Below are 16,009 nucleotides of genomic sequence, written 5' to 3'. Positions count from 1 at the left end.
GTCCTTCTTTTGTCTTTGAAAAATAGTGCATGTTCATAAACCAAATAGCTATATGGTCTGGTCTTATAGGGTCTAAGAAGTCAAACAGTATTCCTTCATTTTGTCCTATTTTTTGTTTCCTATAGTCCAAGATGGTACTGTTTCTGCTCATACAATCCCATCTCTATTCCTGGCTTCCATTGCAATAGTTGATTACTTCCATGGTTCACACCCACATTGATCTCCTTATGCAATGGTCAGTCCACCACACCCTTCGTGTTCTCTTTCAAACAGGCTGTCATTTTTTGTAATATGGATAGGCAGAGAAACATCTGCATTTTGAAGTTCTGGTTCCATTTTTCTTCATAATTCCATCTTCAGTTCATTTTTCTCCTCTCAGTTTTTAGTAGAGACAGGGGGAACCAAGCCATTCTTTTAACACTTTACTTAGAAATTTCCTCAGCCAAATATTCAATTTTTTCAGTCAGAAAACACTACCTTCCACAAAACACTGGAATACACACACAATTCAACCAAGTTCTTTGCCTATTTTTTAATGAGGATCACTTTTCTCCATTGTCTAATAACATGTTCTTCATGGAAACTTTCTCCAGGGCTTGCCTTTTTTCTTTCTGAGCTCTCACCACAACTGCCTTTAAAATTCCATTCATGGCAATCTAGGCTTTTCCTAGCATGCACCTCCAAACTTTTGCAGCTTCTTCCCGTTACTCAGTTCCAAAGCTACCTCCACATTTTTAGGTATTTGGTACAGCTGCACCCCGACTTCTCAGTACTGATTTCTTTCTGTCTTACTAAGTTTAGGATGCTGTAACAAAATACTATAGACTGGGCAGCTTATAAACAACAGAAATTTATTTCTCACAGTTCTGGAGGCTGGAGGTCTGAGATTAGGGTGTCAGCATATTTAGGTTCTGGTGAGAGTCCTTTTCAAGGTTGCAGACTGACAACTTCTTGTGTATCCTTACATGATGGAAGGAGGGTAAAAGAGCCTTCTGGTATCTCTTTTATGAGGGCACTAATCCCATTCATGAGGGGTTCCACCATCATGACCTAATTAGCTCACAAAGACTCCAGCTTTTAGCACCATCATATCAGGGGTTAGAATTTCAACATATGAATTTTGGGAAGGACACAGAAACATTCAGTCCACTGCAGAGTACAAAGAAATCAAATCTTATATTAACAATGATTAAACAGTTAACATGTATTGAGGTACTGTGTACACTTGGCATTGATCATCTCATCCCTATTTCAAAGGTGAGAAAAATTAACACTCAGAAAGGGAAAGTCACCTTCCCAGGTTACACAGATAATAAGTTCCAAAGCTAGAGTTCAAATCTGGGCTGACTCTAGAGCCCATGATATTAAGTTTTAAATAATTCATGCCCTTAGACAAAAATAGATTTGCAAATTAAAATGAAGTATTTTGTTTGGGATCACGTTGAAAGTATAGATTGCTCTGGGTAGCATAGATATTTTAACTATGTTTATTCTTCTGATCCATGAGCATGGAATGTCTTTCCATCTTTTTGTGTCTTCATCAATGTCTTTCATCAGCGTTCTGTAGTTTCTAGAGTATAGATCCTTTACCTCTTTGGTTAGGTTTATTCCAAGGTATCTTATGTTTTTTGGTGCTATTGTAAATGGAATTGATTCCCTAATTTCTCCTTCTTCAGTCTCATTGTTAGTGTATAGAAATGCAACTGATACCTGTGCATTGATTTTGTATCCTGCCACATTACTGAATTGGGGTATTTACCCCAATGACACAGATGCAGTGAAAACAAGGGGGCACATGCATCCCAATGTTCATAGCACCAATGTCCACAGTGGCCAAATGGTGGAAGGAGCTGAGATGCCCTTCAACAGACAAATGGATAAAGAAGATGTGGTCCATGTATACAATGGAATATTACTCAGCCGTCAGAAAGGATGATTACCCAACATTTGCATCAACATGGACAGAACTGGAGGAGATTATGCTAAGTGAAATAAGTCAGGCAGAGAAAGGCAATTATATGGATTCACTTATTTGTAGAACATAAGGAATAGCAGGGAGATCATTAAGAGAAGGAAGGGAAAAATGAAGGGGGGGGGAAGAAAGGGGGAGATGAACCATGAGAGACTATGGACTCCACGAAACAAACTGAGGGTTTCAGAGGGGAGGGGGGTGGGGGGATGGGTTAGCCCAGTGATGGGTATTAAGGAGGGCACGTATTGCATGCAACACTGGGTGTTATACACAAACAATGAATCATGGAACACTATGTCAAAAACTAAGGATGTACTGTATGGTGACTAACATAACATAATAATAAAAAATTAAAAAAATAAAAATAAAATAAAATGAAGTGAAGTGAATAAATAATCTAAATTCAAATGTGTGCCTCATTAGTTACACCACCACATTTACCAAAACAGTCATCAATCTTAGTCTCATAAAAGTACTCATTGAAGTGTTATTTACAATAGTGAAAAATTGGAAATAAGCTAAGTAGTTGAATATTATATAAAGTATGGCTCCTATAATAAAGAGATCTAAATGCAGCCATTATTCATTCATTCAGCAAACATGTATTGAGCATCTACTATATGCTAGGCACTCCTCTACATGCTGGGGAAGTAGCAGTGAAAAAAAACAATGTCCTTGCCCCACCATGAAGTTTACAAAGAATTTTAAATGCTATCAGAAGATGATTATGATAAAATGTTAGGTTAAAAAGATAAAATTTTGTATTTAGTATGAACTAATTGCATATACATAAAAGAGATACATGTACAAAAGAGAGCTAAAATATAATATGCCAATACCATCCAATACATCGTGTCTGTGCTGGAATATCTTACTATCATAGGTAATTTATAGTTTTATATTATTATTCATATTTACTACAATGATCATAAATAATAATAATACATTTTTATATTTTAACACTGGGGTTCATAAACACAACTGTGTAACTAACTTGTTTCAGTGACACTAAATCATTTGCAATAGTTCTGTGGTTCAATGTTCTTGTCTAGCAAATGCTTTACACTAACTCTTTAATTCACTGGTTACCAGACTTTTTCTTAAATGACCAGAACAAATATTTTAGGCTTTGAAAGCCATCTAGTCTCTGCCACTTCTATTCAGTGTTGTTGTCCTACCACAAAAGTATCCTTAGACAATATTTAAATGAATAAATGTGGCTGTGTTCCAACAAAACTCTATTTACCAAAAAAAAGTGGCAGGCAAGATTTGGCCCAAGGGCCATAGTTTGCTGACACTACTTTAACTTCATAATAACTAACACAAACACAAATTTCTTTAACTTCCACTGTTCAATCTCTTCCTGGTAACATTCTTTATATTAATATTAACCACATATTATAGATGACAAGACTAAGGCTCAACAAATGGAAGTATCTGTCCAAGATCACACAGCTCACAGAGTGAGTTGTTAAATTCAATTTCCAAGAGAGATGTCAAATGTCCTGTTGTCTGAAAAGCTGGACATAAATAAATGCTACTTTTAAACATTCTAGAGGAGTTTATTCCTTAGAGGACTGTTATTCTAAATCATTTTGGATTTTTTTTTAAATCACTCTTTAATTTATCCTTTAAAAATATCTATTTTCATGTATTAGATTCTTGAAAGAAAAAGTCCCCTGACGATTGACTGAGTCAAAGGCCTCAGTGGAGGTTTAAGGGATATCTTTTTATTGCTTTTGTGTGAGAGGGGAATGGGACTGGGAGACAGTGTTTCTTTTTTTTTTTAATAATATTTTTTTATTATATTATGTTAGTCACCATACAGTACATCCCTAGTTTTTTATGTGAAGTTCCATGATTCATTACTTGCGTATAACACCCAGTGCACCATGCAATACGTTTCTTTATCCTTTGTAAGCAGCCTCCCATGAGCTTGGCACCAGACGACAGAGGATGAAGATGCCCAGGTTCCCTGTATCCAGAAACCTAGGAGACTGCATGGTCTCAGAACTGCCTCAAGAGGCACAAGGCCACATGCAGCTGAAGACTTACCAATGTTAATCTCATCATCAGTCAAAGTGTCTCCAATAAAATCAAACTGAAAGGACTGAAGTGTCTGAGAAAATTTCTGAACAGCTGAAGAATAATCTGCAAAGTAAGAGAAACAGAAGAAATGGTAAAGACTGATGTACTTTAACTGATTTACTCATTTCTGAAGAAATGAAGTGAAGTCCTTTTAAGTTATGGAACATGTTTTAATCTCAATTCCTGTCCTCTCTGACTTCTTCTACCCAAAGCCTGTAAGACTTAAAACTACTTAGTTTTACTCCTAAAAGAGTATCTTTAAGCATTAATTGAGCACCAATTATGGGCAATGGACTAAATGCTTTCTCACCTCTCACCAAACAAATACCCATAATCATTCTACAAAGGAAAAGAAAAAAAAAACAGCTGAATTTTAGAGTTGTGGTACTCAAGGTCCCTGAGCTAGCCAGCAGTGTCAAAAGTAGAAGCCAGATGGTCTGTCTATCTCTCCAGGGCCTTTTCCATGGCAACACAGGCACAACTTGGATATTTTACATATTAACCATATGGCAGCCTGGGTTAGGATACTATCTGGCAGGAGAACAAATTTAACTTGTTCACACAGTATTCCCCAAGGGACCTGAACTAGGGAGGCAATTAATGAAAGACTTCAGGATGGTATGGCCAGACAAATGCTTTTATTTTTGGAGAATAATTTTGAACTTTATTATATAAATGTCCAATGAAGGTATAAAACTAAATTACATTTTGTTAGCCTTTTGACAAATTATCTTTAGTGAAATTTTTAAAATATGACCTTCACCAAGAAGTCCAGCCAAACTCTCCAGCCTTGCTACTCTGAGTGGCTCTCAGAGCAGAATTATCATCACCTGGGAGCTTTATGGAAATACATATTCCCAAGTCAAACCCCAGACTTACTGAATCAGAAACTGCATTTTCATATAATCCCTAGGGGCTTCATATGTCCTTTAAAGTTTAAGGGGCACTGCTCTCACTAACTAAAGTAATTCATTAGACCATATCCTAAGAAAGCTCGAACTTTTGGTTATTTTTGGCTCCCTTTTCCTATTTCTTCTTTAACTCCAAAGTTTCATCATCTTCCACCTTCTCAGCTATCAGATACATAGGCTTATGAGAATTTTTGCTCTCAGACTAACAGAAAGGGAGACAATGCAAACAACAGCATCTATTCCTTTCAATAAAAAGCTAACATGGTTAAGCACAAACACAATAAAACATGTCCAGACATTTGGCCAGAGCAGATTAACCTGCCTAGAATTTTATTGCCATCTTGTCTACATCCCATTTTCAGAAGACCTTATTTTCAGTATTTAGAGATTTGACCCTTTGAACACATCATTGGCAAGGAGGAGGTGGGGAGAAGAGGAGGAGAAGCAGGAGAGGGAGGAGAAGAAGGAGGAGAAGTAGGAGAAGGAGAGGAGTGCCTGGGTGGCTCAGTCGGTTAAGCGTCTTACTTATGATTTCGCCTCAGGTCATGATCTCATCGGTAGTGGGATTGAGCCTGTGTCAGGCTCCACACTCAGTGTGGAGTCTGCTTCAGAATCTCTCTCTCCCTTGCCCTCTGCCCCTCCCCCCACTTGTTCTCTCTCTCAAATAAATAAATAAATCTTTAAAAAAGGAAGAAGAAGAAAGGTTTTACAAAGAGTAGGGACTGCAGACCAGGTTACCATGCCTTCTCAAATTTCCATACTCTGGAGTAACATTTTCTACTTCAAATCTGGTCCACATAAATGTAAAAGGAGCATGCGCACCCTGTTTTCCATATTTCATCAGCAAAGAGAACACAAAACTGGCTCCACGGCTGGAAAACAATCACTTTTCTCTGGCCACTTTGGCCAGCAGCAGAAAAGGACAAGTCCAGAATTCCCCCATGTGCTTTCTGTGTCACTCAGGGAAATTAAGTAAGAATATTCATTATATTGCCCTTTCACAAATACCTGGATTCCTTCAGTTTTTTCTTGATACAAACAAGGTACAGTTAATAATAAGTGCTCTTTTACAATTATCTGAATATTTGAGAAACCACAAATATTATGATTTTTTTTACATTCATACTATTTTGTAAGTAAAAGCATGGGGTAAGAAAGGAGATGCATTCATTCCCATTTTCATTATTTGTACCAACTTCTCTTCTCTAGACCTCTAGCCTGATTAAAAACACTACTTTATATTTGCACAGAGCTTGAAAAAGTTTATGAAGGACTTTCCATAAGCACTCTCACTTACTCCTCTTGAAAACACAAAGGTAGGTACTATACTTACCTTATAAACAAACAAATAAAAAATGAGACTATGCAGACAAATCACATTCGCAAATATAAACAAGCACAAATTGACAGCTCTTCATTGAAAGAAAGTCTCATATATTTGACCTCTGTACTAAGAAAAGTACCAGAAATGAGTCATGTATTTCAGAGAAATGAGTTGGGTAACTTTTGGACTTCAAAGAATCAATAGATAACCTAGAAATTCTTGTTAGGTATGGGGCATTTATTTCCTTATTAAAATAAAACTTACTACATCACTCTAGACCATGTAAAATCATTATTCTATCTTTCCCAATACTTCTGCATCCTTGTCCACCAAGCCTCTGTCTCATAATTGTTCAAGCTATCTTTGAGGGTTCTCTCTATACCACCTTCTGATTCACATGTCTTCTATAATGTCTTTCCCACACTCATTCTAGAATGTAGCTGGATAGTGTTTTTTAGGCAACTGAAGCTTTCTGGGAATAAGGTAGAAAAAAACAGAATTAATTAGTCAGGCAATTAATTAATGTTGTATAGAAAAGAATTTACTTATTATCACTATTTTCTTCTATGGAATCATATAGAACATACTCATATCTAAATTACTTTAGTCTGCACAATATCTTAGAAATTCATTTATCTGTAATTCATTATTTTTGTTGCTGAGTAGATTCCACTGTATAAATATACCATAATTCATTCATTCACTTATTTATGGACATTGTGCTGTTTCTAGTTTTTCACTATTGTGAAGAACGTTACTTTAAACATTCATGTAGAAATCTTTCTAGGACATATATTTTCATTTATCCTGAGTAAATACATAAGGGTCCAATAAAACGGCTATAGGATTGGTTGGTAAGTGTATCTTAAAACATTAAAAAAAGGGTCAAATTGTTGTTCCAAAGTCATTGTACTACTTTGTATTCCTATCAATAATATATGAAAATTTCAGTTGATCCACATATCTTCCAGCATCTGGTAACTTACTTTAAAATCTTTTTAGTAAAGTATTCCTGACATACAATGTCATATTAGTTTCAAGTGTACAACATAGTGATTCAGCAACTCTATACAACATTATGCTACGCTCACCACAAGTGTAACTACCGTCTGTTACCATACAATTCTATTAAAATGCCACTGACAATATTCCCTATGCCGTACATTTCATCCCGGTGATTTACTCATTCCATAGCTACAAGTCTGTACCTATTGCTCTCCTTCACTCATTTTGCCCATTCCCCCACTCACTCTAAGTGATGAGAGCCATAAAATTCTTTTGTTAGGCTAATGGCATGATTTTTGGACCACATCTAAAAACAGGGACTGGTTGCCAGAAGAACTAACCATGTAATTAGAGCATTGGAACTCTCATCCTCACTCTTCTGACCTCTGGGGAGGAGAAAGAGACTAGAGGTTGAATCAACCACCAATGGTCAATGATTTAATCAATCATCCCTATGTAATGAAGCCTCCATAAAAACCCAAAAGGAACTTCCATGTTAGTAAATATGTAGAGAAGTGGGGAAAATGGTACGCTCAGAAAGGGCATGGAAGCTCCACACCCTTTTCCCATAATATGCCCTATACATACCTTCTATGAGGCTGTTCTTATGTTATATCCTTTCATAGTAAACCTGTAATCTAGTAAGTAAAATATTTCTTTGAGTTCTGTGAGCCATTCTAGCAAATGAATCAAACCTAAGAAGGGCATTGTGGGAACCTTTAGTTTATAGCCAGTTGGTCAGAAGCACTGGACTTGTGACAGACATCTGAAAGCAGTAGTGCAGTCTTGTACAACTGAACCCTTGACCTGCAGAATCTGGTTTCCAGGGAGATGGTGTCATAATTGAGTTGAATGGTAGGACATTAAGCTGGTCTTCAGAGAATTGCTTGTTAGTGTGGGGAATCCACTCCCAAAAATACGTTGGAATTGGGTCCAGGAACCCAAAATGCTTCATAAAAAAATTAGAGAATGGCAACTTGGAGAATGACATGTGCACAGGACCTATGCAAAGCTACAACCTATCCCTAAGAATCTAGAATGACGTGCACATGTGAAGGAATGTGTGCACACCCCAGGCTGTGTCTATGTTCATGAAAAATTTGAGATGGCCCTAATCTCTCACTTCTATCTGACCTTGAGGCCCGGAACAAGCAGGGAGAGAATGGTAGGTAGAGTTGCAAACTGACTAGCTGGGTGTTGGGGGCATGCCATAACATACACCCAACGAAGCCCTTCACCAAAAGCTGGGAAACTTGCTGGCTCAAGATATTTCATGGAATCCTTGTCCAATCAGTAGGTGATCACTAAGCTAACCTACCAAAGACCAGTGGCCACACACAACAAAAATACAGACTTAAATACAGAATTAGTTCAAGAAGTCAATAAAGAAGAAAACAACAACAAACACATAAACCATGGGGAAAGAGAGAGGTTCTCATTTCAAGAATTGTCACATTATACAATATTAAATGCACACTTTTCAACAAGAAATTAGGAGACACACAGAAACAGGAAACATTGGCTTATACTAAAAAAATGTAATCAACAGAAACTGTCCATGAGAAAGTCCAGACATTGAACTTACTAGACAAAGATTTTAAATTAGCTATTCTAAACATATTCAAAGAATTAAAGAGAACCATATCTAAAAAAAACTAAAGGAGAAAATGAGAACAATATCTCACCAAATACAGAATATCAATAATGAGTTGGAGAATATTTTAAAAGAATCAACTAAAAATTCCGTAGTTAAAAAATACAATAATAGACATGGAAACGTTACTACACAAGGTCAAGATTAGAATTTGGCAGACAGAAGAATCAGTGAACCTAAAGACAGGTCAACTAAGATTACCAAATCTATGGAACAGAAAGAAGAAAGAATGAAGAAAAATCAACAGAATCTTGGAGACTTATGAGGCACCATAAACATAACAACACACACAATGGAAATCCTAGAATAAGGGAGGAATACAAAGAAAGAATATTTGCCACATTTGATAAAAATAAAGATCACCTTCACTCCCAACAAGCTCAATACACACCTAATGAAAGATAAACTCAGATATACACACCTAAAAATATCACAGTCAACTGCTGAAAGATAAGGAAGGGGACAAAATCTTTTAAAAAGGCAAAAGAAAAAGACTCATCATGGGGAGTGAAGCATGAGAGACTACAGTCTCTGAGAAACAAACTGAGGGCTTTGGAGGGGAGGGGGGTGGGGGAATGGGATAGGCCGGTGATGGGTAGTAAGGAGGGCACGTATTGCATGGAGCACTGGGTGTTATACGCAACTAATGAATCATCGAACTTTACATCAAAAAACCAGGGATGTACTGTATGGTGACTAACATAATATAATTTTAAAAATTTTTAAAAAAGAAAAATACTCATCATAAACAAGAAATCCTCAATAAGATTAACAGCTGAATTTTTCATCAGGAATCCTGAAGGATCAGACAGCAAAGTAGCATATTCAAAAGGCTGGGGTGGAGGGAACTTTCAAGATAATGAGTAAGGGACAGGTGAGGCTAGGAAGAGAAAGACAGGTAGGGAGCTACATGACCAGGCTCACAGAAATCCCAGATGTGAAGAAATGTTATAGATATTAACCAGAGAGAAGGAAAGGTAACAAATCCACCATCTTTGTTCTAAATATAGAAAGGATATGCTTATGAAATTTACAAATCCACCATGTTCGTTCTAAACATAGACAGGATATTCTCATGATATTTACAAATCCACAGTGTTTGGTTTTAGGTGCTATGGACAAGAAATTTACCAAGTTCCCTGGTCAGTTTTCTATAAAAGACTGACCATAAAAGCCCTCAGTGGCAACCCATTCAGGACGACTCTCACTCTACAGAGCTCCTTTTCTTTCCTTTCTGTTCTCAACTTCACTTAATAACTTTCACCTCACTTCACCCTTTTGTGTCCAGGAGATTCATTCCTCGACTCTGTGAGACAAAAACCCTGTAACCCTACAATAATATTCTGCATCTCGCAAAATTAAACTTCAAAAATGAAGATATTCCCAGATAAACAAAAACTGGATTAGTTGCTAGTAATCTGCCCTACAATAAATACTAAAGGGAGTCTACCAGGCTAAATTCAAAGAAAAATAAACCAGGATTTGGGAAGATGGTGTCAGAACAGAAAGACCCTAGGTTGGTCTAGTCCCATGAATACAATGAGATAATTATCAAATCGTCCTAAATATCCAAGAAATCAACCTGAAGACCAACAGAACAAACTCCACAACTAAAGGGTGAGAAAAGGCCACACTGAAGAAGGTAGGAAGTGGGGAGACATGGTTTGAGGGACAAATGGATCATGGGTGCTGCAGATGAGAGGGAGCCATGGTCACAAGAGAAGGGTGAGAGAAAGAAAGAGGAGCACACAAGGGCACACACAAGGAGAATGTTTTCCCAAAGCCATTGACAGGGAAAACAAGAGGGCTGAGTTTTCTGAGTTCTTACAACTAGCAGGGCTTAAAGTCTAGAATTTTAAATGTCAACAGGCTTGGCTGTTATGAGCCTGGAGGGAACTGCACTGCTCCTGGGGAGAAGACGGGCAGAAAAGGGGAGGTAGGCCACCTGAAAACAGTGATCTGAAAAATTCCTGGGACACACAGAGGGGAGATTATTTATTCTAATGTGAGTACTTCCCTGAGAGACAGTGCTCACAGAGATGTTTCTCCAGGGACAAAAGAACTGGCTGGTCCCATTTCACTCCCTTGCCCCTCAGCATAAACACAGAGCCACCTGCAGGAGGCAGCACAGGGCCTACACAAGCTGCCTGACTTGATTACAATAATTTTCACACCCCTGTGCTCTGGCGGGACTACCCTGCTCAGTCAACATTGCCTGAGTCCCAGCACCACAGGACCCTCCCCCAAAAGTCCAGCACAATCCCCTACTCATACCACATCTCTAAAGCATGGAGTATTAAAGGTCAGCAGGCTCGGCAGAATTGGAGCCCAAAGGTCACTGTGCTGCTCCTGGTGAGAAGTCAGTCAAAAAGCCCTGAGGCAGGCTGGGGGAGTTAAGATGGCGGAGGAGTAGGGGACCCCTTTTTCAGCCGGTCCCCTGAGTCGGGCTGGATAGGTACCAGGCCAGCCTCAATAACCACGGAATCAGCCTGAGACGCAGGAAGATACATCTAGATCTCTACAAATGAACATCTCCAGCGCTAAGTATTGAGGTACAAAGAGGGGAGCCGTGAAACCACGCACAGATATCGGAAGATAAACGGAAGGGGGAGGGAGCCGCCACGTTCAGGCACCAGGAAGCGGCAGCCACCTGCACGGGGGAGCCGGCGGACTCATGGACGGCACCCGCGAGACAGAGGACTGAGACCGGTGAGCCGGGAGCACGAGCCACCAGGCGTCTTGCGGAACACTGGAATCCCGGTGTGCTCATGGGATCCAGACTGAGACTGGGAGCTCCCAGAGCGCGCGCGGGGCGGCTGGCGGCTGGTGGGCCACCTGCACAGGGGAGCAGGCGGACTCGCGGTCCGCACCCTCGGAACAGCAGACTGAGACCCTGAACCGGGTGCGCGCACCACCAGGCTTCTCACAGAACTCTGGAATCCGGGTGTGCTCACCGGGCATAGACTGAGACCGGGAGATCCGGGAGCGTGCAGGGCGGCTGGCAGCTAGTGGCATTAGAAACACAAAGGACAGAGACACGCCGGCCCTGGAAGTGAGGGCTGGGACACCAGGTGTGGGGCACACATCCCGGGACGCTGCAGGGTTGAGCAGCACCAACAGTAACAGAGTTAAAGTGGCCAGAACATCAGTGGAGAACGGGCCGCAAGCCCTCTGTTTTGTGACAATTCAGCCTCTGCTGCTCTGACTCTCAGAAGAGGCATAGCAGACCTCCAGGGAAAGCCTCCAGAGAACAAAAGCCTGGAAATACAGGCTCACAGCGTGCCCATCCCAATCCCCCCTCCCAGGGGACACGGAGACTCTACCCAAACGGGGTTGCCTGAGTATCGGCATGGCAGGCCCCTCCCCCAGAACACAGAAGGCAGGCTGAAAAATCAAGAAGCCCACAACACGGGGCGCCTGGGTGGCGCAGTCATTGAGCGCCTGTCTCCGGCTTAGGGCATGATCCCGGCGTTCCGGAAAGGAGTCCCTCATCGGGCTCCTCCACTGGGAGCCTGCTTCTTCTTCTCCCACTCCCCTGCTTCTGTTCCCGTTCTTGCTGACTGTCTGTCTCTCTCTCTCAGATAAATAAATAAATGAATAAAATCTTTAAAGAAGAAGCCCACATCCCTAAGATCCCTATAAAACAAGGGGCACGGCCTGGGACCCAGTCAATAATTTGGGCTCTGAACAACCCCGCAACCTCTCTTCATCAGAACGACAAGAAGGAGAAGCCCTCCCCCCTCCCAGCAAAGAAAAGACAGTCAGTCTGTGGCCTCTGCCACAGAAATAATGGATATGGATGTAACCAAAGTATCAGAAATGGAATTCAGAATCACGATGCTCAAAATGATGAGTAGAATTGAAAAAAGTATTAACGAAAAGGTTACTGAGAATATAGAATCCCTAAGGACAGAAATGAGAGCGAATCTGACAGAAATTAAAAATTCTATGAGCCAAATGCAGGCAAAACTAGAGGCTCTGACGGCCAGGGTCACAGAAGCAGAGGAACGGGTTAGTGAATTGGAGGATGGGTTAATAGAGGAAAAAACCAAAATAGAAGCTGCTCTTAAAAAAATCCAAGCCCACGAATATAGGTTACGGGAAATTACTGACTCAATGAAACGATCCAATGTTAGAATCATCAACATCCCCAAGGGGGCGGAGAAAAACAGAGGTCTAGAAGAGATATTTGAACAAATTGTAGCTGAAAACTTCCCTAATCTAGCGAGGGAAATAAACATTCGTGTCCAAGAGGCAGAGAGGACCCCTCCCAAGCTCAACCACGACAAATCTACGCCACGTCACGTCATAGTGCATTTTGCAAATATTAGATCCAAGGATACAGTACTGAAAGCGGCCAGGGCAAAGAAATTTCTCACGTACCAAGGCAAAGGCATCAGAATTATGTCAGACCTGTCTATACAGACCTGGAATGAGAGAAAGGGGGGAGCATATTTAAAGCTCTTTCAGAGAAAAACATGCAACCAAGGATCCTTTATCCAGCAAGACTGTCATTCAGAATTGATGGAGAAATAAAGACCTTCCAGAATCGCCAGTCATTGACCAATTTCGTAACCACGAAACCAGCCCTACAGGAGATATTACGAGGGGTTCTATAAAAGTAAAAAGGCCCCAAGAGTGATACAGAACAGAAAGTCACAGCCAATACAAACAAAGACTTTACTGGCAACATGGCATCATTAAAATCATATCTCTCAGTACTCAGTCTCAATGTTAATGGCTTAAATTCTCCAATAAAACGCCACAGGGTTGCAGATTGGATAAAAAGAAATGACCGATCCATTTGCTGTCTACAAGAGACTCATTTCGAACCCAAAGATGCATTCAGACTGAGAGTAAGGGGATGGAGTACCATCTTTCACGCAAATGGACCTCAAAAGAAAGCTGGGGTAGCAATTCTCATATCAGATAAATTGGATTTTAAACTACAGGCTATAGTTAGAGATGCAGAAGGGCACTATATTATTCTTAAAGGAAATATTCAACAAGTGGATATGACAATTATAAATATATATGCCCCCAACAGGGGAGCAGCAAGATACACAAGCCAACTCTTAACCAGAATAAAGGGACAAATAAATAAAAATACATTAATAGTAGGGGACCTCAACACTCCACTATCAGAAATAGACAGAACACCCTGGCAAAAACTGAGCAAAGAATCAAAGGCTTTGAATGCCATACTCGATGAGTTGGACATCATAGATATCTATAGAACACTACACCCCAGAACCAAAGAATACTCATTCTATTCTAATGCCCATGGAACATTCTCAAGAATAGACCATGTTCTGGGACACAAAACAGGTCTCAACCGATACCAAAAGATTGAAATTATCCCCTGTATATTCTCAGACCACAACGCTCTGAAATTGGAACTCAACCACAAGGTAAAATTTGGAAGAAACTCAAACACTTGGAGACTAAGAACCATCCTGCTTAGGAATGACTCGATAAACCAGGAAATCAAAAATCAAATTAAACAATTTATGGAGACCAATGAGAATGAAAATACAACAGTCCAAAACCTATGGGATACTGCAAAGGCAGTCCTAAGGGGGAAATACATAGCCATCCAAGCCTCACTCAAAAGAATAGAAAAATCTAAAATGCAGTTTTTATATTCTCACCTCAAGAAGCTGGAACAGCAACAGGGACAGGCCTAATCCATGCATGAGGAAGCAGTTGACCAAAATAAGAGTTGAAATCAATCAAGCAGAAACCAGAAGTACAGTAGAGCAGATCAACAGGACTAGAAGCTGGTTCCTTGAGAGAATCAATAAAATTGACAGACCACTGGCAAGACTTATCCAAAAGAAAAGACAAAGGACCCAGATTATTAAAATTATGAATGAAAAAGGAGAGGTCACGACAAACACCATTGAAATTGGAAGGATTATTAGAAATTATTATCAACAGCTATATGCCAGTAAACTAAGCAATCTGGAAGAGATGGAATCCTTCCTGGAAACCTATAAACTACCAAGATTGAAACAGGAAGAAATTGATTTCTTAAACAGGCCAATTAATTATGAAGAGATTGAGTCAGTGAAAAACAACCTTCCAAATAACAAAACTCCAGGCCCGGACGGTTTTCCTGGGGAATTCTACAAAACATTCAAAGAAGAAATAATACCTATTCTCCTAAAGCTATTTCAAAAAATAGAAACAGAAGGAAAGCTACCAGGGGCACCTGGGTGGCACAGCGGTTAAGCGTCTGCCTTCGGCTCAGGGCGTGATCCCGGTGTTATGGGATCGAGCCCCACATCAGGCTTCTCTGCTATGGGCCTGCTTCTTCCTCTCCCACTCCCCCTGCTTGTGTTCCCTCTCTCGCTGGCTGTCTCTATCTCTGTCAAATAAATAAATAAAATCTTTAAAAAAATAAAATAAAATAAAATAAAAAAAAGAAGGAAAGCTACCAAACTCATTCTATGAGGCCAATATTACCTTGATCCCCAAACCAGGCAAAGACCCCCTCAAAAAGGAGAATTACAGACTGATTTCCCTAATGAATATGGATGCCAAAATCCTCAACAAGATACTTGCTAATAGAATCCAACAGTACATTAAAGGATTATCCATCACGATCAAGTGGGATTCATACCTGGGAAGCAAGCGTGGTTCAATATTCGCAAATCAATCAGCGTGATACATCATATCAACAAGAAAAGACTCAGGAACCATATGATCCTCTCAATCGATGCCGAAAAAGCATTTGACAAAATACAGCATCCTTTCCGGATTAAAACCCTTCAGAGTGAAGGAATAGAAGGTACATTTCTCAATCTCATAAAAGCCATCTATGAAAAGGCTACTGCAAATATTATTCTCAATGGGGAAAAGCTGGAAGCCTTTCCCTTAAGATCAGGAACTCGACAAGGATGCCCACTCTCACCACTATTATTCAACATAGTACTAGAAGTCCTTGCAACAGCAATCAGACGACAAAAAGGGATCAAAGGTATTCAAATCGGCAAAGAAGAAGTCAAAATGTCTCTCTTCGCAGATGACATGATACTCTATATGGAAAACCC

General features: G+C 39.9%; 1 protein-coding gene across 6 annotated transcripts in view; it reads right to left on the bottom strand.

Annotated features, from left to right (window-relative positions):
* Window positions 1–16,009, bottom strand: part of OPHN1 (oligophrenin 1) — a 521,428-nt gene that overhangs the window by 357,730 nt on the left and 147,689 nt on the right. For 5 of the 6 annotated variants that reach the window (XM_045795443.2, XM_045795441.2, XM_045795445.2 and 2 more), the window contains exon 3: window positions 4,028–4,123. The exons of the other annotated variant lie outside the window; for it this stretch is intronic. In XM_045795443.2, the coding sequence (XP_045651399.1) occupies window positions 4,028–4,123 (96 nt within the window). The remainder of the gene's footprint in view (window positions 1–4,027; window positions 4,124–16,009) is intronic. 6 annotated transcript variants of the gene reach the window in all.

Source organism: Ursus americanus, chromosome X (assembly GCF_024610735.1).
Source record: "Ursus americanus isolate L20-20 chromosome X, mUrsAme1.1.p, whole genome shotgun sequence".
Lineage (NCBI taxonomy): Eukaryota > Metazoa > Chordata > Mammalia > Carnivora > Ursidae > Ursus > Ursus americanus.
This window is presented reverse-complemented; position numbering and strand designations above follow the sequence as displayed.